The sequence below is a fragment of the Delphinapterus leucas genome, chromosome 2 (genome assembly GCF_059928025.1).
Source record: "Delphinapterus leucas isolate spDelLeu-1000000601 "Yukka" chromosome 2, BTC_Dleu_Yukka2, whole genome shotgun sequence".
Taxonomy (NCBI): domain Eukaryota; kingdom Metazoa; phylum Chordata; class Mammalia; order Artiodactyla; family Monodontidae; genus Delphinapterus; species Delphinapterus leucas.
This window is the reverse complement of record NC_143130.1, coordinates 78181346-78206769: the sequence shown is the minus strand read 5'-3', so window position 1 is coordinate 78206769 and position 25424 is coordinate 78181346. Positions and strand designations below refer to the sequence as shown.

The 25424-nt window shown below is 41.2% G+C and overlaps 1 protein-coding gene across 1 annotated transcript in view; it reads left to right on the top strand.

The window, feature by feature from the left end:
* Nucleotides 1-364: 364 nt before the first annotated feature.
* Nucleotides 365-25424, top strand: part of FAM81A (family with sequence similarity 81 member A) — a 71157-nt gene continuing 46097 nt past the window's right edge. Inside the window, exons 1-2 of the mRNA XM_022579653.2 lie at nucleotides 365-15780; nucleotides 17311-17584. Of these exons, the coding sequence (XP_022435361.1) occupies nucleotides 15761-15780; nucleotides 17311-17584 (294 nt within the window). The 5' untranslated portion in view covers nucleotides 365-15760. The remainder of the gene's footprint in view (nucleotides 15781-17310; nucleotides 17585-25424) is intronic.

The following is a 25424-nucleotide window of genomic DNA, read 5'->3' as shown; positions in this document are numbered from 1 at the left end:
TCTGGCCCAGGGGCCCATCTATCTCCTGCCTCCTAAAGATGGCTCATCCCTTCTCCAAAATTCCGGCCAGACATAGGGAGAGGGGAACTGCCTCTTAAGAAGGAGACAGGGTGTGCTTATTTATGCTGTTTCATTTTCTTTGTACATAATTAGGAGGCACTCCCCCAGTCTGAGACCCGTTATTAATTTATGGAAAGTTCCTGCTATTACCAGTGGTCCTTCTTTGACCTTCTTATCAGTGCTTTGGCTTTTGAATTAGTCATCCCTGGCCTCGGTTGCACAGCCCTCTGCCTCCTCTTAGTACTGAAAACACATCATTTACGCAGATACCGGCTCTTCACACTATAGAACAATCTTAGCGATTTGACGCAGGGGTGGGGTAGGGAAGTAGCACTGAAGGTGGCCACAAGTCAAGGGAGCATGCGTTCCTGCAGAGAGGGGCCCCTGGTGGTCAGATGGGAGAAGGGTGAAGGCAGGTGAGGGTGGCCTATGCACACAGAGGGGCTTGTCCTTGATAACTCATCCATCTCTGCTGGCCCAGGGTCGGGCAAGCTCCCCACCTTGGAGAGGAAGATGGCAGGGGTAGAACTTAAAAATTTGAAGGGTCCTCTAAGCTCATAAAATGTTTGAACCACCTAAATTGTGCCACAGGGCAAAGCTCTGTTCCCAGGCCCTGGTTATGGTTCTATATAGCACTGAAAATCCAGTTTCAAATCTTGTTCTTAAAAAAAAAAAAAAAAAGTAACGTTATAGCTAGTAAATATTTTCTATGTTACTTCATACTCTTTGTAACCATTATTTTAAAGAGCTATTGGTATCCTTTTGAGTGGATGTTCCATGTTTTAATTAACTATTTTGTTGTTGGACATTTAACCAATAACCATTTATAGAAAATGTTGACATCTAGATAAGATCACATATTCAGTATGGAAAAAGGCGTGAAGGGTAGAGATTTGATGGAGATTAGTTACTGTTGCCCTGTAATTCTAATTTGGTGGTCCCCAGAATGTACAGGGCAAGATTGAGTTCTGTGCATGTCCTGAGGGACTAACAGTTTGACTCGCTTCAAGCTCATGGTCTTTGCAGATTTGGGGTGTTTTTTTTTGCGGTACGTGGGCCTCTCACTGCTGTGGCCTCTCCCATTGCGGAGCACGGGCTCCGGACGCACAGGCTCAGTGGCCATGGCTCACAGGCCCAGCCGCTCCGAGGCATGTGGGATCTTCCCGGACCAGGGCGCGAACCTTTGTTTCCTGCATCCGCAGGCGGACTCTCAACCACTGCGCCACCAGGGAAGCCCAGATTTGGGTTTTTTTAAGTGAGGGCAGGAAGAAGTAATTTTCTTTCTTTTTTGATGATATAATGAAAAATAAATGGAAGAAGTTAAACAGTGTGCATTTAGTTGAAGCCCCCTGTAGTCCTCTGTCTCCCACTCAGAGATGAATATGACGTTGATTTGGTGTTTGTCATTTCTACATTCGTCTTTAGATGTTATAGATTTGGCATATTTTAAACTTTTATGAAAATGTCATCATAGTGTCCATACCCTTCTTCAGCTTGCTTTTTTACTTAATGTATTTGTGAGAGTCGTTCGTGTTGGGACTTGTAATTCTAATCCAGTTGTTTCCACAACTGTTTGTTCTTTCACTGTATGAATATATCACAGTTTATCCATCCATTTGCCTGATGATGGGTGTTCAGTACCCCCTCTCTGCCCACTTTTTTGCTCTTAGAAAACAGTGCTGCCTTAAGTACTCTTCTAAAGGTCTCCTGTGGACCTGTGTGAGAAGCTTTTTGGGTATTTCTTAGCAGTGGAATTATTGGGTCATGAGGTTTGTGCATCTTCAGCTTTACTAGATATTGAAGATTACTTTCCAAAGTGGTGGTACTTCACATTCCCACCTGGTGTTCCCATTGTCCCACATGTGCTCCTGTCTATACTCAGTCTGCCAATCTGATGGGTTAAATTGGTATCTCTTGTGTTTTTATCTCTTGCAGCAAATTAGATTTATTTTATAATTTTCTTCCACTGGCCAGAACAGAGCCAGTGTTAGGAAAGAAACTGTTAAAGTTCTTATTCTTTCTATACTATTCTTTTTAAAAAATTTTTTATTTTTAAATTTTATTTATTTTTGGCTGCGTTGGGTCTTTGTTGCTGCGTGCGGGCTTTCTCTAGTTGCGGTGAGCAGGGGCTACTCTTCATTGCATTATGCGGGCTTCTCATTGTGGTGGCTTCTCTTGTTGCGGAGCACGGGCTCTAGGCGTGCGGGCTTCAGTACTTGTGGCACGCAGGCTCAGTAGCTGTGGCTTGCGGGCTGTAGAGAGCAGGCTCAGTAGTTGTGGCGCACAGGCTTCGTTGCTCTGTGGCATGTGGGATCTTCCCGGACCAGGGCTCGAACCCATGTCCCCTGCATTAGCAGGCAGAATCTTAACCCCTGTGCCACCAGGGAAGTCCTTCTACAATATCCTTTTGAGATTTTTCTAACGCAACCATTTAGATATCTATTAAGTGACTTAAAAGTTAGATTATGAAAGAAATATTCTCTTCCCAGTAATCAGAAGTATACCCTGTATAATTTGGTGTCAGAGTCCCAGCTGACTGCACCTACCGACAGGGTCCAGGTGACTGCCCCTTGGCTGGCCTCTGCTGTATTCTGTTGGTTAGGAGCAAGTCCCAGGTCCCACCACACTCAGGGGAGGGGTTTACCCAGGTATGAATTCCCGGAGGTTAGGAGCATGGGGGCCACCTCTGCAGGAATCTGGCCTTCACAATAGGTCCCATGTTTCAGTGTCATGGTTTAAATACTCAGCACTGTTAGGGCAGTCAGAGACGTTCAGATTTCAGAAGACTGACTTACCCAAGTCCAGTTCTCATCAGAGGTGTCACGTCAGAATACTAATTCATGATGAGAAGAGAAACTGGCAGGTAGCCTGGGGCTCGAGTTTGCTGATTCCTGTGTTTTCTCCTTTTGTGCACATCCACATGGGAAGCTAAATGATGTGCTTGGTGAGTGCGGGCTCAGGCAAGAGGAGTGACAGGATCATCTGAGTGGCCAGTGTCATTGAGCCCTGACAGCTTCATGCATCCCTCTCCATAATAGGGTTCTTCCTGCTACCCCAGTTTCTTAGGTTCTTGGAAACACTGATCAACTTTGCCTCTCCATACTCTGCTTTTACTAGACATGCTGTGTGTCCCATCTCCCTTTCTGGTTGCCCATTAAGTCTCTAGTTGGAATATAATTCAATTGATTAAATTCAGCATTTTGAAATGACTTCATTGTAGTCATCTCTCCTTGAGATTCATTCATCCAGCAAACACTTATTGATCAGCTATGTGCCAGGTGCTTGGGACTGAGCTGTGGACAGTACAACTCCTGGAGCTCACAGTATAGAGCCAAAGACTGACAGTGAGCCAGTGAGCACAGGTGTGATGACTGTTTGCCTTGTTACCGCTGGGAGTATTGGCAGTATCTTGGGTTGTTCTTACAGATCTGCTGATTTCATCCCTCCTTGATTCTTTAGGTTTCATTGTCAGTGTCTCACCTTAACTTCAGTTTTGAAAGTAGCTTGCAATCTGCCCCACTGACTTTTTATACTACCTGTGTCATTTTGTAGAACAAAGGAAAGAAAAGGAAAACAAGACACCAAAAAGTTGAACTAAACCCGGACTATACATAGTATTTCAGTGTAGATATCCATCAGTCAGGGGCTGCCTAACGAGTATGATAAGTCCATTTAATGGAATATTATGCAGGCATTAAAAATTGTGATATGTATCTTTACATATTGACAGAAAGAAGTTCAGGATATAGTGTTATTTAGGAAATGCAGGGTACACATAGTATAGAGTAGGATTTCACTTTTTTTCATAAAGGAAAATTATATGTATCCTGAAGAGAGATCTTAAAACAAGGTAAATTGATGTAAATATCAACACTCTCTGAGTGGTGATTTTCAATTTATTCTTCATACCTTTATGTACAGCCTAAATTTTTAAATTATATTACTTTATTAATCACAAAAAGCATTTTTCAGTTTAAGGAAAGGTGTTTTTTAAAATGTTCCAAATTTCTTCATACAAAGTATGTGTGTGTGTGTGTGTGTGTGTGTGGCTTGTGCTGCGAGGCTTGTGGGGTCTTAGTTCCGTGATCAGGGATCAAACTCGGGCCCTCGGCAGTGAGAGTGCAGAGTCCTAACCAGTGGACCGCCAGGGTATTCCCGCAAATTGTTTTTTTAATGTATGTGCTCTGGTTTCAAAAACACAAGTGACAGTAGCGTGGCTTCAGTCCAGCTGTAACCTCAGCACACATCGGTGCCGGAGGAACAGCTTTGGCCAAATGAAAGGGTGATAGCAAGTACCTAATGATTTCCCCACTAACCCACCACAATAAACAATATAATAGGGCTTTAAACAAATGAATACTATATTTGCTGAACCTTTTATATAAAGTTTTACTTTAAAAAACAGATATATTTTCTGTCAGATGTGATGAAAGGACATTAAGCAGGGAAGAGAAAGGAACAGCCCTTTTTGGAAGCATATCCAGTGCCCCGAGGCCAGACTCTGTTCTGGACACCCCACCACCTCTCTATGAGTGATGCCTGCTGATGAAAAGGCCGGGGCCCTAGGCTCAGATCCCTGCTCTCTTCCTTCCTGTGACATCGGGCCAGTTGCTGAACATTTCTAGGTCTCTGTTTCCTCTGGTTAAATGGAGGTGATAAGATCAGACCCTTCACGAATGATTGTGAGGATGAATTCCGTTAATGCGCACAACCATGCTGCATGAATGCCTGACATGGGGTCAGCACTCCAAAGAGGGAGCAGCTATTAGTTCTGTGGTCCCCAACCCGACAAGCCCACTAGGATCATAGTTATTGGGGAAGCCGGGCTTCAAATAAGGACCTTCCTGACCCCACCACCCATGTCTTCCACGATGGAAAAGTATGTTGGACTGTAGCTGTGGAAAGGGAGAGCGCAAAGGAGGGAAAGGAGAGATGGTAGAGGGAAGGAAAATGGACTGTGGAAAGAGAAAGTTAAGAAGAGGGAAAGAGCAAAAGAAGATGAATGGAGAGGGGTGAGTGGGAGGAAAAGAGAAAATCAAGCGAGAGGAGGCAGTGAGAGGGGAGGGAGAAGAGCTGAATAGCAATGGAGAGAAAGGAGTAAAGAGGCTCTGAGGGAACCCTCAGCCCCTCTTCCCTCCTGGGCCCCATCCTGTCCCTCCCAGGAGGGATTCCTGGTCCAGCATCTGCCACTGCAACCTCTCCCCTATTCTGAGATGCTCTCGCCGCTGGCTGTTCACTGCCCTTGAGTTTCCCATCCCTGATCAGTCCTTGCTGCCCCAGGACAGAGTCCAAGCCTGAGCCTGGCCTCAGAGATCAGTTAAGGAACACTCCCACCTGTCTTCCTAGACACGCCTTCCACTGTTCTCCACCCTCTCTCCTTTCACTCTATTTTTAACTATAAGGAAATCAGCTTTTTTTTTCCCCCACCACCACATTACAACGACTTAATTCATAAATGCTTTGCCTATTTTTTTAATTCTGACACTCAGCAGAACACATCAGTGCTGTATTGTAATAGTAAACTGAAAAACTAAATTTTAATGTTTCCGTAAAAATTGTCATTTTAATTTGTTAAGTTCATGTATCATTTTACATTAAAATGATATGTAGGTATTTCTATCCAGTGTCATCTTACTTACAAAAATAGAAAAATTTATTGGGGTTAATGTTTCCTTTTGTCATTAAATACTATATATGTATCTGAGAATATCTCAGAATGCTTATAATCAGAAATAACTATTTTGGTTTAGATAATAGCATTTCCCTTTACTCTTCTTTTAACCTCCAAATTCTGTTGATGTATTGCATATTTTGGGCATTGTAATTTTACTTTCTCTTATTTCTTTCAATTCTTCTGTCATTGCTCTACCTACCTGTCCCTTCCCCTGATTTCCCCAAGTTTTTAAACTCATAAACTGGAGATTGATATTATAACAGCAAAATATGGCACGATCAAAACAGTGTACGACCCAGACCTGCCTGATAGTGTTGCAGACCCACTTGTGGTGCTAGAGATGAGATTTATAAACATGCAAGAGCTGATGCCCTCAGGCAAGAGAGCCAGAATTAATAGGAAGATCTGGAAACAATTTTTGATAAGTCACTTAATCCAATGACATTTATTTTTAATCCTTATTCATTAGGAATATAGATCCCTTTGTTCTGGCAAAGAATCATGATACTAACCAATCAAGAGACCTAACAGATAAACACTTGCCCACCACACTCATGAAAAGGGCACCAATTCTGAACAGACGTCAGTGTGTGTTGTGGACTCATGCCATGTGACATTTTCTCTCACAGAGAGTGCATAGTGCTTGGTTTGTTACAGGGAGGTGTGTTATTGAAAAGCAATCTCAGACAATGAGTGGTGGGTAGACTTCTTTTTCAGAAAGGGGATGTAGCTGGGCTTCTGTAGCTCAGGCAGGATAATTCCAGGTGGATGAAATGACTTTCAGAAGAAGGCATTGCAAAGGTCTCCATTCATTCCCAGGTATTATATTGAGTGACTAATGTTTGGGATTCGGTCTCAGTAGAGAACTATACTTTTAACTAAACCGTATTCGCTGATGCCTTTATTGCTGCAATTTCTGATACTGGAACGCTAATCATGCTGTCATTGTGTGGATTCTTTTTTAAAAAAAATATTTATTTATTTATTTATTTTTGGCTGGGTTGGGCCTTCGTTTCTGTGCGAGGGCTCTCTCTAGTTGCAGAGAGCGGGGGGCCACTCTTCATCGCGGTGCGCGGGCCTTTCACTGTCGCGGCCTGTCTTGTTGCGGAGCACAGGCTCCAGACGCGGAGGCTCAGTAGTTGTGGCTCACGGGCCCAGTTGCTCCGCGGCATGTGGGATCTTCCCCGACCAGGACTCGAACCCATGTCCCCTGCATTAGCAGGCAGATTCTCAACCACTGCGCCACCAGGGAAGTCCATTGTGTGGATTCTCGTAGGTCAGCTCTGTGTCCGTTAAGATTTGAAACATGCCCTGAAGGAGCATATAAGTTAGTAGGGGAGACAGACTATTAAACAGCTAAGAATAATAGGACATAGTAAGTAGTATAAAGCACACAGAATAAAGAGCTAAAGGATACACACGAGGGAGCCATTTTATTGAATTGAAGGGCTGGTGGGGCCTTACAGGATTAGTACGAGTTTTCTCGGCAGGCAGAGGTGGGAAGAGCATTTCTGATGGAGCACACAGGCAAAGGTATGATGGCAGCAACGTGCTGCAGGACAGTGGTAGGTGGCGTGGCTTTGGGGTGGGTTAGAGTTAACTGGGCTCTGGTATGGAGTGGCCAGGGATGAGGCTGAAGAAGGGGTTAGGCTGGGGTGTGTTGAGAGTAAAGGAAGTAGAGGGAATCCCGGAGTGTGGCACAGAGAAAGTATGGCACAACCTCTCTGTTCTCTACTTTGGGAACGCCTACTCATTCTCATCAGTTCTTCCCTGAGCTAGTTGCTACCCAGGAAAAAAACAAAGCCCTCTCCCTTTTTCCTCCCCATGTTTTTTTTTTTTTTAATGTTAAAAATATTTTTTTCTACGTTGAGGTATAATTGACATATAGCATTATATTAGTCTCAGGTATACAACATAACGACTCTATATTTGTATATATTACAAAATGATCACCACAATAAGTCTGGTTGACATCGGTCAGCACACATAGTTACAAAATTTTTTGTGTGTATGATGAGAACTTTTAAGATTTACTTTCTTAGGATCTTTCAAATATGCAATACAGTATTATTAACTATAGACATCATGCTGACATTACATTCCTATGGCTTATTTATTTTATAGCTGCAAGTCTGTTCCTTTGACCCCCTTCACCCATTTTGCCTACTTCCCAGTGCCTGGCTCTGGCAACGATCATTCCGTTTTCTGTGTCTATAAGTTTGGTGGGGTTTTTATGTGTTTGTTTTGTTTTTTAAGATTTAAAGTAAGATCATACAGTTGCAAATGACAAGATTTTATTCTTTTTTTCTGGCTGAATAGTATTCCACTGTGCATGTGTGTATGTATTTGCGTGTGCGTGGGGTGTGTATGTGTGTGTACATCTCACATTATCTATTCATCACACTTAGGTAGTGTCCATATCTTGGCTATTTTAAATAATGCTGCAGTGGAAATAGGGTGAATATAACTTTTTGAGTTAGTGTTTTCTCCCCATGCGTTTCTGTCCATATGATTAGTTAGCCAGTTATTCCGGTGTTTCCTGGTTCGTGGGGATGTCTGCCTTTCTCTGTAGGCTGTGAAGCCCTTGAGGGAGGGGATTTTTATCTTACCTGTTTAGGTTGTCTACATAATAGATGCCAAATGTCTCTTAGGTTGGGTTATTCTATAGATTAACACTTCAGCTAAGTTATTTTACAACTTCAGAATTGTAAAGATTCTGTGATTCTAAATATTAACATCTTTCACACTGGCTTATTTTTTGTAGTCTAAATGGCAAAAATTATTATCTTTAATACTGAAGAACTCCTTTGGCATTATAGATTGTTTGGCCTGAATCACTTTTTTTCTTAAATGCATTTTGTTTAAATTCAAAATTCTTTGTCTAGAAAAGTCAAATGTTCACATTCTGAAACTCTAAAAATAACATACTGGATAGATGATGCCAAAACAATGGTTTCAATCAGAAATGCTTTTTGAATCCAACATCTAAATGAGAACTAATTACTGAATCAGATCACAGTTACTAGGCATTGTTTTAAGGCAATTAACAACAGTATTGAGAAACCTAAGTAATGAAATTTTTTTTGAATTTTATTTTATTTATTTTTTATACAGCAGGTTCTTATTAGTTATCCATTTTATACACATCAGTGTATACATGTCAATCCGAATCTCCCAGTTCATCCCATCCCCCCATCGCCCCCGCTTTCCCCCCTTGGTGTCCATACATTTGTTCTCTACATCTGTGTCTCTATTTCTGCCTTACAAACTGGTTCATCTGTACCATTTTTCTAGATTCCACATAGATGTGTTAAATATATGGTATTTGTTTTCCTCTTTCTGACTTACTTCACTCTGTGTGACAGTCTCTGGGTCCATCCACGTCTCTACAAATGACCCAATTTCATTCCTTTTTATGGCTGAATAATATTTCATTGTATATATGTACCATATCTTCTTTATCCATTCGTCTGTTGATGGGCATTTAGGTTGCTTCCATGACCTGGCTATTGTAAATAGTGCTGCAGTGAACATTGGGGTACATGTGTCTTTTTGAATTATGGTTTTTCCTGGGTATATGCCCAGTAGTGGGATTGCTGGGTCATATGGTAATTCTATTTTTAGTTTTTTAAGGAACCTCCATACTGCTCTCCATAATGGCTGTATCAATTTACATTCCCACCAACAGTGCAAGAGGGTTCCCTTTTCTCCACACCCTCTCCAGCATTTGTTTGTTGTCTGTAAATTTTCTGATGATGCCCATTCTAACCGGTGTGAGGTGATATCTCATTGTAGTTTTGATTTGCACTTCTCTAATAACTAGTGATGTTCAGCGTCTTTTCATGTGCCTCTTGGCCAATCTGTATGTCTTCTTTGGAGAATTGTCTACTTAGGTCTTCTGCCCATTTTTTGATTGGGTTGTTTGTTTTTTTAATATTGAGCTGCATGAGCTGTTTATATATTTTGGAGATTAATCCTTTGTCCGTTGATTCGTTTGCAAATATTTTCTCCCATTTTGAGGGTTGTCTTTTCGTTTTGTTTATGGTTTCCATTGCTGTGCAAAAGCTTTTAAGTTTCATTAGGTCCCATTTGTTTATTTTTGTTTTTATTTCCATTATTCAAGCAGGTAGGTCAAAAAAGATCTTGCTGTGATTTATGTCAAAGATTGTCCTTCCTATGTTTTCCTCTGAGAGTTTTATAGTGTCACATCTTACATTTAGATCTTTAATCCATTTTGAGTTTATTTTTGTGTATGGTGTTAGGGAGTGTTCTAATTTCATTCTTTTACATGTAGCTGTCCAGTTTTCCCAACACCACTTATTGAAGAGACTGTCTTTTCTCCATTGTATATCCTTGCCTCCTTTGTCATAGATTAGTTCACCATAGGTGCATGGGTTTGTCTCTGGGCTTTCTATCCTGTTCCATTGATCTATATTTCTGTTTTTGTGCCAGTACCATATTGTCTTGATTACTGTAGCTTTGTAGTATAGTCTGAAGTCAGGGAGTCTGATTCCTCCAGCTCTGTTGTTTTCTCTCAAGATTGATTTGGCTATTCGGGGTCTTTTGTGTCTCCATACAAATTTTATGATTTTTTGTTCTAGTTCTGTAAAATATGCCATTGGTAATTTGATAGGGGTTGCATTGAATCTGTAGATTGCTTTGGGTAGTATAGTCATTTTCACAATACTGATTCTTGCAATCCAAGAACATGGTATTTCTCTCCATCTGTTTTGTGTCATCTTTGATTTCTTTCATCAATGTCTTATGGTTTTCTGAGTACAGCTCTTTTACCTCTTTAATTATGTTTATTCCTAGGTATTTTATTCTTTTTGTTGCAGTGGTGAATAGGATTGTTTCCTTAATTTCTCTTTCTGATCTTTCATTGTTAGTGTATAGGGATACAAGAGATTTCTGTGCATTAATTTTGTATCCCACAACTTTACCAAATTCATTGATTAACTCTAGCAGTTTTCTGGTGGCATCTTTAGGATTCTCTATGTATAGTATCATGTCGTGTGCAAACAGTGACAGTTTTACTTCTTCTTTTCCAATTTGTATTCTTTTTATTTCTTTTTCTTCTCTGATTGCTGTGGCTAGGACTTCCAAAACTATGTTGAGTAAGAGTGGCGAGAGTGGACATCCTTGTCTTGTTTCTGATCTTAGAGGAAATAGTTTCAGTTTTTCACCATTGACAATGATGTTTCCTGTGGGTTTATCATCTGTGGCCTTTGTTATGTTGAGGTAGATTCCCTCTATGCCCACTTTCTGGAGAGTTTTTATCATAAATGGGTGTTGAATTTTGTCAAAAGTTTTTTCTGCATCTATTGAGATGACCATATGGTTTTTATCCTTCAGTTTGTTAAATGGTGTATCACATTGATTGATTTGCATATATTGAAGGATCCTTGCATCCCTGGGATAAATCCTGCTTGATCATGGTGTATGATTCTTTTAATGTGTTGTTGGATTCTGTTTGCTAGTATTTTGTTGAGGATTTTTGCATCTATATTCATCAGTGATATTGGTCTGTAATTTTCCTTTTTTGTAGTACCTTTGTCTGGTTTTGGTATCAGGGTGATTGTGGCCTTGTAGAATGAGTTTGGGAGTGTTCCTTCCTGTGCAGTTTTTAGGAAGAGTTTGAGAAGGATGGGTGTTAGCGCTTCTCTAAATGTTTGATAGAATTCCCCTGGGAAGCTATCTGGTCCTGGACTTCTGTTTGTTGGACGATTTTTTTTTGTGTCTTTTGTTTTGTTTTTTGTAGTACGTGGGCCTCTCACTGTTGTGGCCTCTACAGTTGCGGAGTATAGGCTCCAGACGCACAGGCTCAGCGGCCATGGCTCACGGGCCTAGCCGCTCCGTGGCATATGGGATCTTCCCGGACCGGGGCACGAACCCATGTCCCCTGCATCAGCAGGCGGACTGTCAACCACTGCACCACCAGGGAAGCCCTGTTGGACGATTTTTAATCACAGTTTCAATTTCATTGTTTGTGATTGGTCTGTTTATATTTTCTGTTTCTTCCTGGTTCAGTCTTGGAAGGTTATACCTTTCTACAAATTTGTCCATTTCTTCCAGGTTGTCCATTTTATTGGCATCGAATTGCTTATAGTAGTCCCTCTTGATGCTTTGTATTTCTGCGGTGTCTGTTGTAACTTCTCCTTTTTCATTTCTAATTTTATTGATTTGAGTCCTCTCCCTCTTTTTCTTGATGAGTCTGACTAAAGGTTTATCAATTTTGTTTATCTTCTCAAAGAACCAGCTTTTAGTCTTATTGATATTTGCTATTGTTTTCTTTGTTTCTATTTCATTTATTTCTGCTCTGATCTTTATGATTTCTTTTCTTCTGCTAACTGTGGGTTTTGTTTGTTCTTCTTTCTCTGGTTCCTTTAGGTGTAAGTTTAGATTTTTTATTTGAGATTTTTCTTGTTTCTTGAGATAGGATTGTATTGCTACAAACTCCCCTCTTAGAACTGCTTTCACTGAATCCCATCCATTTTAGATCGTAGTGTTTTCATTGTCATTTGTCTTTAGGTATTTTTTGATTTCCTCTTTGATTTCTTCAGTGATCTCTTGGCTATTTAGTAACGTATTGTTTAGCCTCCATGTGTTTGTGTTTTTTACATTTTTTCCCTGTAATTTATTTCTAATCTCATTGCATTGTGGTTGGAAAAGATATGACTGATACGATTTCAATCAAATCAAGGAAATCATTAATATGATTTCAGTTTTCTTAAATTTACCAAGGCTTGATTTGTGACCCAAGATGTGATCTGTTCTGGAGAATGTTCTGTGTGCACTTGAGAAGAAAGTGTAATCTGCTGTTTTTGGGTGGAATGTCCTATAAATGTCAATTAAATGTATCTGGTCTATTGTGTCATTTAAAGCTTGTGTTTCCTTATTAATTTTCTGTTTGGATGATCTGTCCATTGGTGCCAGTGTGGTGTTAACGTCCCCCACTGTTATTTTTTTTTTCCCCCCACTGTTATTGTGTTGCTGTCAATTTCTTCTTTTATAGCTGTTAGCATTTGCCTTATGTGTTGAGGTGCTCCTATGTTGGGTGCATATGTATTTATAATTGTTATATTTTCTTCTTGGATTGATCTCTTGATCATTATGTAGTGTCCTTCCTTGTTTCTTGTAACATGCTTTATTTTAAAGTCTATTTTATCTGGTATGAGTATTGCTACTCCAGCTTTCTTTTGATTTCCATTTGCATGGAATATCTTTTTCCATCCCCTCACTTTCAGTCTGTATGTGTCCCTAGGTCTGAAGGGGGTCTCTTGTAGACAGCATATATATGGGTCTTGTTTTTGTATTGATTGAGCAAGCCTGTGTCTTTTGGTTTGAGCCTTTTATCCATTCACGTTTAAGGTAATTATCGATATGTATGTTCCGATGACCATTTTCTTAATTGTTTTGGGTTTGTTTTTATAGGTTCTTATCTTCTCTTGTCTTTCCCAGTTAGAGAAGTTCCTTTAGCATTTGTTGTAGAGCTGGTTTGGTGGTGCTGAATTCTCTTAGCTTTTGCTTGTCTGTAAAGCTTTTGATTTCTCTGTCGAATCTGAATGAGATCCTTGCCGGGTAGAGTACTCTTGGTGTAGGTTCTTCCCTTTCATCACTTTAAGTATATCGTGCCACTCCCTTCTGGCTTATAGAGTTTCTGCTGAGAAATCAGCTGTTAACCTTATTGGAGTTCCCTTGTATGTTATTTGTCATTTTTCCTTTGTTGCTTTTAATAATTTTTCTTTGTCTTTAGTTTTTGTCAATTTGATTACTATGTGTCTTGGCATGTTTCTCCTTGGGTTTATCCTGCCTGGGACTCTGTGCTTCCTGGACTTGGGTGGCTGTTTCCTTTCCCATGTTAGGCAAGTTTTCAACTATAATCTCTTCAAATATTTTCTCGTGTCCTTTCTCTCTCTCTTCTCCTTCTGACACCCCTGTAATGTGAATGTTGGTGTCTGCATTTCTTTTCATTATTTTTTCTTATTCTGTTCTGTGGCAGTGAATTCTGTCATTCTGTCTTCCAGGTCACTTATCTGTTATTCTGCCTCAGTTATTCTGCTATTGATTCCTTCTAGTGTGTTTTTCATTTCAGTTATTGTATTGTTCATCTCTGTTTGTTTGTTCTTTAATTCTTCTTGGTCTTTGTTAAACATTTCTTGCATCTTCTTGATCTTTGCCTCCATTCTTTTTCCGAGGTCCTGGATCATCTTCACTGTCATTATTCTGAATTCTTTTTCTGGAAGGTCGCCTATCTCCACTTCATTTAGCTGTTTTTCTGGGGTTTTATCTTGCTCCTTCATCTGGTACATAGTCCTCTGCCTTTTCATTTTGTCTATTGTTCTGTGAATGTGGTTTTCTTTCCACAGGCTGCAGGACTGTAGTTCTTCTTGCTTCTGCTGTCTGCCCTCTGGTGGATGAGGCTATCTAAGAGGCCTGTGCAAGCTTCCTGATGGGAGGGACTGGTGGTGGGTAGAGCTGGGTGTTGCTCTGGTGGGCAGAGCTCAGTAAAGCTTTAATCCACTTGTCTGCTGATGGGTGGGGCTGAGTTCCCTCCCTATTGGTTGTTTGGCCTGAGGCGACCCAGCACTGGAGCCTGCAGGCTCTTTGGTGGGGCTAATGGCGGACTCCAGGAGGGCTCATGCCAAGGAGTACTTCCCAGAACTTCTGCTGCCAGTGTCCTTGTCCCCGCGGTGAGCCACAGCCGCCCCCCGCCTCTGCAGGAGACCCTCCAACACTAGCAGGTAGGTCTGGTTCAGTCTCCTATGGGGTCACTGCTCCTTCCCCCTGGGTCCTGTTGCGCACACTACTTTGTGTGTGACCTTCAAGAGTGGAGTCTGTTTCCCCCTGTCCTGTCAAAGCCTTGCAATCAAATCCCAGTAGCCTTCAAAGTCTGATTCTCTGGTAATTCCTCCTCCTGTTGCTGGACCCCCAGTTTGGGAAGCCTGACGTGGGGCTCAGAACCTTCAATCCAGTTGGTGGACTTCTGCGGTATAAGTGTTCTCCAGTTTGTGAGTCACCCACCCAGCGGTTATGGGATTTGATTTTATTGTGATTGCGCCTCTCCTACTGTCTCACTGCGGCTTCTCCTTTGTCTTTGGATGTGGGGTATCTTTTTTGGTGAGTTCCAGTGTCTTCCTGTCGATGATTGTTCAGCAGTTAGTTGTGATTCCGGTGCTCTTGCAAGAGGGAGTGAGCGCACGTCCTTCTACTCCGCCATCTTGAACCAATCTCCAGTAATGAGAAATTTTTAAAACCATCCGATTTTGTTCAGATTTCTAATGCATTGTGATGATCAACTCTTCCTTATATATGCCTGATGTAATATGAATGATTATATCTTATAATACAGTTTCAAGGTTTTATTTATTTATTTATTTTTTAACGTCTTTATTGGAGTATAATTGCTTTCACTTTGAAGCTTTTAATGAAGAGTATCATTCTCATTCTCTTAGTGGATAGCCAAGTTCCCCCAAATCAGATCCCATTGATCATGCATTGTTTTGTTAAGATTAATGTTTAAATAATGCTCTTAATTTGCTACGGAATTTACTAAATTTGCTGAGATCAAATTTCCTAACGTAGTTTCCTGTACATTCCTGTGGAGAAGTACAGGACTGACTAAGCCTATTGAAGAAACTATGTTGTTTCTTTAAAAGTGGTTTCTCAAGCTTGAGATGCAGATATGGGGTGAGAAAACTTAAGGAAACTCCATTTGAGAGTCCTTGTTGATGTATCTAGCAGAAGCATTTTGATGTTTGGTTCTTTTCTCCTTATTTGGAGACATCTTCTGTTTCTATTGTATATAAGATATAAGGTATTAATAATGTAATTGATCAGCATGGCAGCATAACTTTTGATCCCCTTAGTAAATTAATAATAAGCTTTAGAGGTCATTTAAGTTGTAGATATAAACCGTTAAATAATTTAATGCTTATTTTTTCAACAGATGTGAACTATTAAAAAGAAAATGGCCCAACGGAGCACTGTATTTCCTTCTCTTGTCACCGAGGAAAGGTATAATATATGGAAAATATGCATCTAAGGTATACTTTTTCTTTCCACCAATTCCATGAGGGCTATTAGTGGGTGTGATCATTATAAAAGGAGCCTTGTGGCTGTTACATTATCCAACAATGACTTTTTTCGAGGGCAAGAGTAGTACTGTTGTGTCCCGTCTCTGGCTTCTAAGTTGTAGGATACTGTGCACTATTCAGTGGCCCTGACAGGTGGAGATTTCACAGTAGCCCTTCAGTACAGTTGCACTTCTGGTCAACAGTGAAATGTACCTCTGGAGGTTTGGGGGCTGATACCCCTGCTCACCCTTTTATTTATTTATTAAAAAAAATTTATTTGTTTGGTTGCACTGGGTCTTAGTTGCGGCAGGTGGGCTCGTTAGTTGAGGCACACGAACTTAGTTGCAGCATGCATGTGGGATTGAGTTCCCTGACCAGGGATTGAACTTGGGCCCCCTGCATTGGGAGCGCAGAGTCTTAACCACTGCGCCACCAGGGAAGTCCCCCTGCTAACCCTTTTATTTATTTTTATTTTTTAAAATAAATTTATTTATTTATTTATTTATGGCTGTGTTGCATCTTTGTTCTGCTCATGGGCTTTCTCTAGTTGCGGCGAGCGGGGGCTACTCTTTGTTGCAGCGCGTGGGCTTCTCATTGTGGTGGCTTATCTTGTTGTGGAGCACAGGCTCTAGGCGCGCGAGCTTCAGTAGCTGTGGCACGCAGGCTCAGTAGTTGTGGCTCGTGGGCTTTAGAGCGCAGGCTCAGTAGTTGTGTGGCACAGGCTTAGTTGCTCCATGGCAGGTGGGATCTTCCTGGACCAAGGCTTACACCTGTGTCCCCTGCATTGGCAGGTGGAATCTTAACCACTGTGCCACCAGGGAAGTCCCTGCTAACCCTTTTAAATCAGAAGTGGCGTGTCCATAGGCCAGAATTGGCTCATAGAAGTACATTGTTTGGCCTGGATCATCTTAAATACTTTTTTAATGAATTGTTAACATTTTAAGAAATCAGGTGACTTCACATACAAGCCTACATTTCCTGCCTCTTATTGAAATATCACATGACCTGGAAAAATGGATCTGCATTCCCAGATGGTCACTCATGGGTGGAGCAGAATTGTGGCTCCCTTTAGTTGAGGAATGCCCTGTCAGTTCTCCAAAGTCCCCACCACTCCCTAGTGTATTCTCTGCGGTATGCTTCACTCATTTATGTCCCCTGCCTGACCCTTGTAAGCATTTGAGTTTGTAGCCACTGCTTTAGAGGGAGGGAGGAGAAGGGCAGGTCCAGCAATTTTGTTAATAAGCTTTGATCTTTCAGCCTCTTGCTTTGGGAGGTCATGGAGCCCGCTACCAGCGCACTTAACTCTCTGGGGACCATTGTTTAAAGTTGCTGCCTGGCTCACCAAGAAAACTCTTTGCGGGTAGAAACCCTGCCTCAAATCCCCTTTAGCTTGTAGGGATAGATAATTTGCCTCTCCTTTTCTGGGAAGTCTTGAATCTGGCTTTAAAAATGACTGTTTCCCAATTGACAACCCTAACAATGTGGGGCTCCCTTCCGTAGGCGAGTTAGAACGATGCCCCGACACAGCCAGTCCCTGACCATGGCACCCTACTCATCCGTAAGCCTAGTGGAGCAACTGGAAGACAGGATCCTCTGCCACGAGAAAACCACGGCCGCCCTCGTGGAGCATGCCTTCCGGATCAAAGACGACATCGTCAACAGCTTGCAGAAAATGCAAAACAAAGGGGGAGGTGACCGCTTGGCCAGGCTTTTCTTGGAGGAGCACATCAGAAACATAACTGCCATAGTGAAGCAACTGAATCGGGATATCGAGGTAAGGCGTGTGGAAGTCAGGTGGGCTGTGTTCCTTTCCACAGACCTGTTCCATGTCTACTGCCTCCCTCCCAAGCAGTACTGTGTTCAGACCAAAGCTGTCTGTCTTGTCTAGTCTTAAGGATTGCCAAGGAAACAGCTTGAACAAATATATTAAATGTATTCCAGTTTTTGATAGCAGTTACTGTCAGTGTTATTTGTGTTTAATCTCAGTGTACCTTGCTGATTACTAAATCACTTTTGTTTTGTTTGGCTCTCAAGGGAAAGAGAGGAGAACCAGTCAGATAGTTTCCCTGTAATACCCTTCATGTAGCTGAAGACAGCTATTAAATCAATTACTAGGTCAGCCTTTGCTGCTTCAGATTAAATGTTTCTAGGTCATAATGATTATATATAATACAGTTTATTACTCAGACAATCTAGGGATGTGAATCGCTTCTCGGACTCCCTTTTATTGCTTTATTTTTCTCTAAAATGAACCCAATAAAAAGCCAATATTGTCTATTTTTAGAGTTTGTAAATATACTGGTTTTTATTGAGCAGTCGCAGGGACCACAGAATTTAATTCAGAAAGCTTAAGATCATTTAGGGCCTGGGCTAACGTCACTGAATAATGTCAGTATCCTATATGTGTAGTTTGAAAATGTATGAATAAAAGATATATGACTAGATTAAGGAAAATCTTTATTTCACATCATGGAGATTGTTTTTTTTTTTTTTTGGCTGTGCCACGCAGCTTGTGGGATGTTAGTTCCCCATCCAGGGATTGAACCCGCTCCCTCAGCAGTGAAAGCGTGGAGTCCTAACCACTGGACCACCAGGGAATTCCCTGGATATTGTATTTTAGTTAGGCTTCCTGAAATCAAGACTCATTTTTTTCCAATGTCAGATTTGTGTTTATTTATTTTAATAGCTTTACTGAGGTATAACTTAAAAGCCACAAAAATCCACCCATTGTAAGTGTACAATTTGTGCAACCATCAACACAGTTCAGTTGTAAAACCTTTCAATCACTCCGCAAATTTATATAAGCCTGTTTGCCGATAATCCCTCCTTCTACCCCAGACCCAGGCAACCACTAATCTGCTTTCTGTCTCTATAAGTAATTTGTCTTTTCTGAACATTTTGTATAAATGGAATCTTACAATCTGAAGTCTTTTGCATCCGGCTTCTTGCACTTAGCATAATCTTTTTGAGGTTCAGCCATGTTCTGGCATGTATCAATATTTCATTTATATTTATGTCCCAGTAGTATCCTATTGTATGGATATGCAGCATTCCTTTTATCCGTTTATTAGTTGATGGACATTTGGGTTGTTTCCAGTTTTCAGCTATTGTGAATAAAGCTGCTGTGAACGTGTGTACACGTCTTTGTGTGGAGATATATTTTCATTTCTCTTGGGTAAATTGCGAGGTGTGGACTTGCTGAGTCTTGCAGAAAGCTTGTGTTTAACTTTTTAAAACATAGCCAAACAATTTTCCAAAGTGGCTATACCATTTTACAATCCTACCAGCAATGTGTGAGGGTTCCAGTTTCTCCACATCCTCACCAACACTTGCTATTATCTGTCTTTTTGATGATAGTCATTATAGTGGATGTGTAGTGGTATTTCGTTGCACTATTAATTTGCGTTTCCCTAATGACTAATGATGTTGAGCACTTTTTCATGTCCTTATCAGTCATTTGTGTGTCTTCTTTGGTAAAGTGTCTACTCGAGTCTTCTGCCCATTTTTAAAAATTATTTTTTTATTGTGTGTAAGATATTTATCACTTTAACCATTTTAAAGTGCGCAGTTCTTTGACGTTAATTACATTCACAGTGTTGTATGCAACCACCACCACTATCGGTTTTCAAAACTTTTCGATTGTCCCAAACAGAAACTCTGTTCCCACTAAACAATAATTCTCCATTCCACTCTCACCTCAAGCCCCAGGTGACCTCTGTTCTACTTTCTGTCTCTATGAATTTCCCTATTCTAGGTTTATCACATAAGTGCAATCACACAATATTTGCCCTTTTGTGTCTGGGTCATTTCACTTAGCGTAATGTTTTCAAGATTTATCCATGTTGTAGCATGTGTCAGAACCCATTTTTTTTTAATTTAGCAATTTATTTATTTTTTATAAATTTATTTATTTAGCTTTGGCTGCGTTGGGTCTTCATTGCTGCACGCGGGTTTTCTCTAGTTGCGGCGAGCGGGGGCTACTCTTCGTTGCGGTGCGCGGGCTTCTCGTTGCAGTGGCTTCTCTTGTTGCGGAGCACGGGCTCTAGGTGCACGGGCTTCAGTAGTTGTGGCACATGGGCTCAGTAGTTGTGGCTCATGGGCTCTACAGCGCAGGCTCAGTAGTTGTGGCGCACGAGCTTAGTTGCTCTGCGGCATGTGGGACCTTCCCGGACCAGGGCTCGAACCCGTGTTCCCTGCATTAGCAGGTGGATTCTTAACCACTGTGCCACCAGGGAAGTCCCAGAGTCCATTTTTAAATTAGGTTATTTGTCTTGTTATTGAGTTGTAAATTTTCTTTATATAGTCTAAATACAGGTCCCTTATCAGATATGTGATTTGCAAAATATTTTCTCCCATTCTTTGGCTTGTATTTTCATTCTTCCGATGGTGTCTTTTGAAGCACAAATTTTACAAATTTTAATGAAGTCCAGCTTATCAGGTTCTTTTATGGTTTATATTTTTGGTGTTATGTCTTAAGAACTGTTTGCTTAACCCAAGGTCACAAGGCTTTTCTGCTCTGTTTACTTAAAAAGTTAATTTTAGTTTTTGCCTTTAGGTTTATGATCAGTTTAGGACTGACATTGTTTCTTTGCAAGTCTGTATCCCCTGATAGAATGGGAGCCCTTCAAAAAAGAAAAGGGTGGGATAGGGAGGGTGGGAGGGAGACGCAAGAGGGAGGGGATATGGGGATATAGGTATACGTATAAGCTGATACACTTTGTTATACAGCAGAAACTAACACAACATTGTAAAGCAATTATACTCTAATAAAGATGTTTAAAAAAAAAGAAAGGAGCTTTGTCTTACTCATCTTCACATTGTCCAGCACAATGTTTAGAGCAAAATGCCATGAATGCTTGTTAAGTGAATAAATGCCTATTTCAGACTGAAGCCCATTGCAGATCTTATGGTAGCAAAAAGAACTAGAAGAGACTCTGAGGTCATTTGTGCAAACTGCATCCTTTTCAGATGAGGCATCCTAGGCCCAGGGAAATGAAGAGACTTCTCTGAGATCTCAAGGCCAGTAAGTGGCAGTGGTGAGACGAAACCCAGACTGTTAAACTCCAAAGATAAGCTCCTTTCACTTTTCTACTTTGCCCCTTGGAAGCTCCTCTAGAACCCCGATCTTAGGTAACCAACTCTCAAATGTGACAGGCAGTGCTATTCAGTCATTCTCTGCTTTCTGAGTATTTCTGCTCCCTCAGGAAGAATTTCTTCATGAAACTAGGTAATTAAAGCTTTAGTTCTCACTGAGTTCTCCCCTGCCCCCTCATTCCTTTGGTGTGAGTTCATTGAACTGCTTAGATAATTACAGTTAATAGCAAACATACCTAGGAATCCAAAGTCATTAGTCATTTAGGCTTTTGCTAATTATTTTTCTTTAAGATGTGTTTTTAACACAATTTTTCTGTAATGTGTATTTAAGACGATTTTTAAATAATTTAAAATGCAGTGAGTTTTTCCATCTGAAACACATTTTATGTAATGATTATTCTTCCCTTAACCAGACAGCACTCTTCCATTTACATATATTTTTGGAGTGTGCAGTTTGCAAATGAATAGATGATTTCCGTTGTAGAGAGGGAAGTCTGAGTAAAATCTAATTCTGGAAAAAAATTTACTTTGCATATATGAGCATTTACTTTTTTGTAACTGGTAATAATTATATATCATTATAAAGTAACAGAAGAAAGTTTGGAAATTTAATAGACTTTTTTATGAAACACTAGTTACATAGTTTTATATGTATTGTGAGCCTAAGCATGTTTACCCAAACATAACCAAAATTAGGATGCTTAATGAGACATCAGAATTGTAACATTGTAGCCAAACTGTTAAAATGAAATCATGGTGTAGATTAAAAGTACTAAAAGGAAGTCTTTATATATAAGCAATATAAAATTAGGAGGATGGATGTTATGCAAAGGCAATATGCATATTTAAAGCAAAGAGATGTGAAGATCCTCAAATTGTATTTAAATGATATGAAAGGTGTATTTTTTGTCTATAGATTCTTAATGAATTTCTTCTGTAAGTTGCCTGGTTTTTAGGTTATTTTCATGACTGGTTTACACTGGTTTTTCAGTTCACTCAGTAAAATTTTACTGGGTGTTTGTTTTGTAAAAATCTGTCCCTGCAGGTGATTTTGTATTATAAAAGTAAAGCTGAAACCATTCTTGACATGTACAGCTCAGTCGAGGCTCCTGATAGAGCTAGTCGAATTGAGATATGTTAATACTATATCTTGGTAAATTTGCCTCAGTAAGTCTTTATGGTTATCACGTGGCTCTGTACACGGTTATATACAGGAAGAAAAGTAAAATACATTGTCAAACCACTAGCCTATGTGATCCTCAAGAACTAGAGCTGAGTCTTAATTTTTCCATTTTTAGCACATACACAGTACAGTGTCTAGCACATTGTAGGAGCTCAAGAAGTCTTTCATAATCAAAGGCTCTGGGGTCCTTGGTTCTTCGAGAATCCTGTAGTTATTGCCCGTATTCTGTCAGCAGATTCCAGTGTCAAAACAGATGACTCTGTGGGCTAGTGTCTGGTAGGTGCTTGATAAATGTTGAATGAAAGAATCTATTGTTTTAATACATCCCGACTCATTGTCTCCATTGGCAGTTTGCCTTGCTATGTGGAGTATGTTATCAATTACTTATTCCTCAGAAACTTTCCACAAATTATCAACATCATTATAAATTCAAAAGAGGTAATGTAGTCAACTATGAATTATACACGTCTGGATTATCCATACTGCCTTTGATTTAAGCTCATATCAGCCCCTGGGAGCCAAATCCTGGTAAGCAGTCCATGGCTCTTTTGTGGGGTAAGCTTTCCCTTTCATGCCAGTTTGATGGCTTAGGGAAGTGGTTGGGACCCCTATGTCCCCTTGGGGCTTTCCAGCATGTCTTTGGGCAGGGTCTGCTACCCAGCTGATTAGAATCTGCAGACCTACTCTTGGTTTCCATGTGCTCAGGCTTCACGATGTCTGGCTGGCTTGGGGTGTTGGCTTTGACTTAGGTGGGAAATGGGAAAAATGTATCAAACCCTCATCTAATTGACTAGATTACACATAGTTTTCTAGCTTAATAATTTGCAAATGGGCTACTGAAGAGTTTGCTGAACTCAAGTGATATGTGCAGAGTTGGGCCTTATTGGCAAGTCACAGCAGAGGTGTGGACCATAATGTGAATGTATAGTTGGACGGACAGACGGGACCTTGGTTCAGTGTGAATCTAGCCCTGTCAACGAGGAGAGAATCTTAGCTATTGGACCTCATATAGTTACCTAAAAAGGGAATTTCAGCCTGCAGCTGCATGATCTTGTCCCATTGGAACAGGTATATCAGCAGAGGGACTTCGATGATTATCGTGTGTATTAGTCCGAGACCGCCAAAGAAATAGAACCAATAAATAGGATATATTTACTATAAGGTATTGGCTCACATGATTATGGAGCCTGAGGAGTTCCACCATCTGCCATCTGCCATCTGGAGAACAGGAAAGCCGGTGGTATAATTCCAAGGCCTGAGAGCCAGAGAACCAATAGTGTAGGTTCCACTCCAGGTCTGAAGACCCGAGACCCAGGAGCACTGAGGGCTGGAGAAGATCAGTGTCCCAGCTTAGTCAGGCAGAAAGCGAATTCCACCTTCCTTCCCCTTTTTTTTTTTTTTTCTATTATGACACTCAGTGTATTGGATGATGCCTCCTCACATTGGGGAGGGCCTTCTGCTTTTACTAAGTTCACCGATTCAAATGCTAATCTCTTCTGGAAACACCCTCACAGACACACCCAGGAATAATGTTTATCCAGCTGTCTGGGGATCCCATGGCCCAGTTAAGCTGACATATCATTAACTATGGATAATGATCCAATTTTTTTTTTCTTTTTCTTTTAACTCTACCTGCTAGACTTGGCTTGTCATGTGGCTTGACTCTAGGGGGAGAAGGTAGTGAATGGAGTTTGAATATTTGTTTAGTTCTGAATATTTGATAGAAGTTTTTCCAAAGTAAATTAACAAGTTGGTGTTTAGGTGTCTGCCCTGTCTCTAATACATTTTAGCTTGTCTGACTCCATCTTTGAGGGCCTGAGCAGCTCCAGCCACCAGCTAGATAAGAGTCTCTGAGCCTTCAGTGTAGATGATCAAATCCTGGAACATGGAGCTAAAATAATTGACAAATTACTCAGCTACCTGCTGGGAGTCAGGCCTTATTTAGAGGCACTGGGGCTAAAGTAGCGACCCAGGCATGCAAGGCCCCTCTTTCAGGCCTGCTGTACATTCTGTGGGGCTTATAGGAGTAAACCCTAAGTAGCCGAGGTAATTTCAGCCTAAGTCCAGGGCTCTGATGAGATAATATGATGGAGAGTGATTGTGGGGCTATTTTAGGAAGGGTGATGGGGGTCTAAGGTGACATGTGAACTGAGACTGGGGTGACAGAAGGACCAGCCAAGCCGAGGTGGTGGTGCCGGGGCAGGAGACACACAAAGAGAACATACCAGAGAAAAGACTCGGCAGCTTCCAAGGCCATAAGGCGGAAGAAGCTCGGCATGTTGGAGGAGCAGAAAGAGGACCAACGGAACTGTAGTGTCATTGGTGGTGGTGGTGGGGTGATGGGAAGCCATTATTTAATTTTAAGCAAAAGAATTTAGAGGATTCATTCATATGCTTGGTGCTGAGGATACACTAGTGAATAAAACAGTTTAAAAACCCTTGCCCTCGTGTTGCTTATGGACTGATTTGTGTGTCAGAAAGATCACTCTGGCTGCTGCCTGGAGAAGGGAATGTAGGGAAGCAAGAACAGAGACAGGGAGACAGGCTGGGGGTGTCCAGAGCGGCTTGGATTAGGGAGTCAGGGTGGAGATGGGGAGAGGTGGATGGATTCAGGATCTGTCTTGGAGGTCAAGCTGATAGGACTTCCTGCATGTTGGCGTTAGAGAGACTTCTGTTTAGGACTTGGCAAGTGTTAGGGACCCATTGAATATCCAGGTGGAAATGCCAAGAAGGCAGTTAATATATGAGGCTGGAACTCTGGGGCGTTTGAAGTGCTAGTGTGAAGATTAAAAATCTATGTAAGAAGATGCTGTCTTATAAGGCCCCCTGTCCTACTGTAATTGGGCCCTTCTCCATGTGATATTGGAGTCACACTTTCATTTTCAAATCCTCACAAATCCAGGAAGAGTTGAAGAAGAAGCATGGAGGGCTGTTTCTTCTTGGTCATCCCTAGGCACCCCTAGCCTGTCTGGGTGGTGAGGTCCCTGGGTGTGGGTCCTCATCACCTTTGCATAAATGGCATGATAGAATGCTATGAGGCTCACACAGTGGTGCCATTTCCTACTGCCTCTGGGAAGGAATCTTCCTTAAAGATAGGCCCTATATTAGAAAAAATAAATGAAGACCCGGGACATCACTTTTTCAAGGGGGCCGGCCTCTTCTCTCTGCTCATGTGGGTTTAGGCCACGCACTTTCCACCCTGTAGTCTCAACTGCTGCAGCTGAGCTTCCTGAAGGCAGGCCTGGTGCACAGCACACAGTAGGCCTACAGAAAAGAGTTTCTTGAATTGAATTGGCAATAATGGAGAGTTGATGATATACTTTGGGTTGTAACCTTT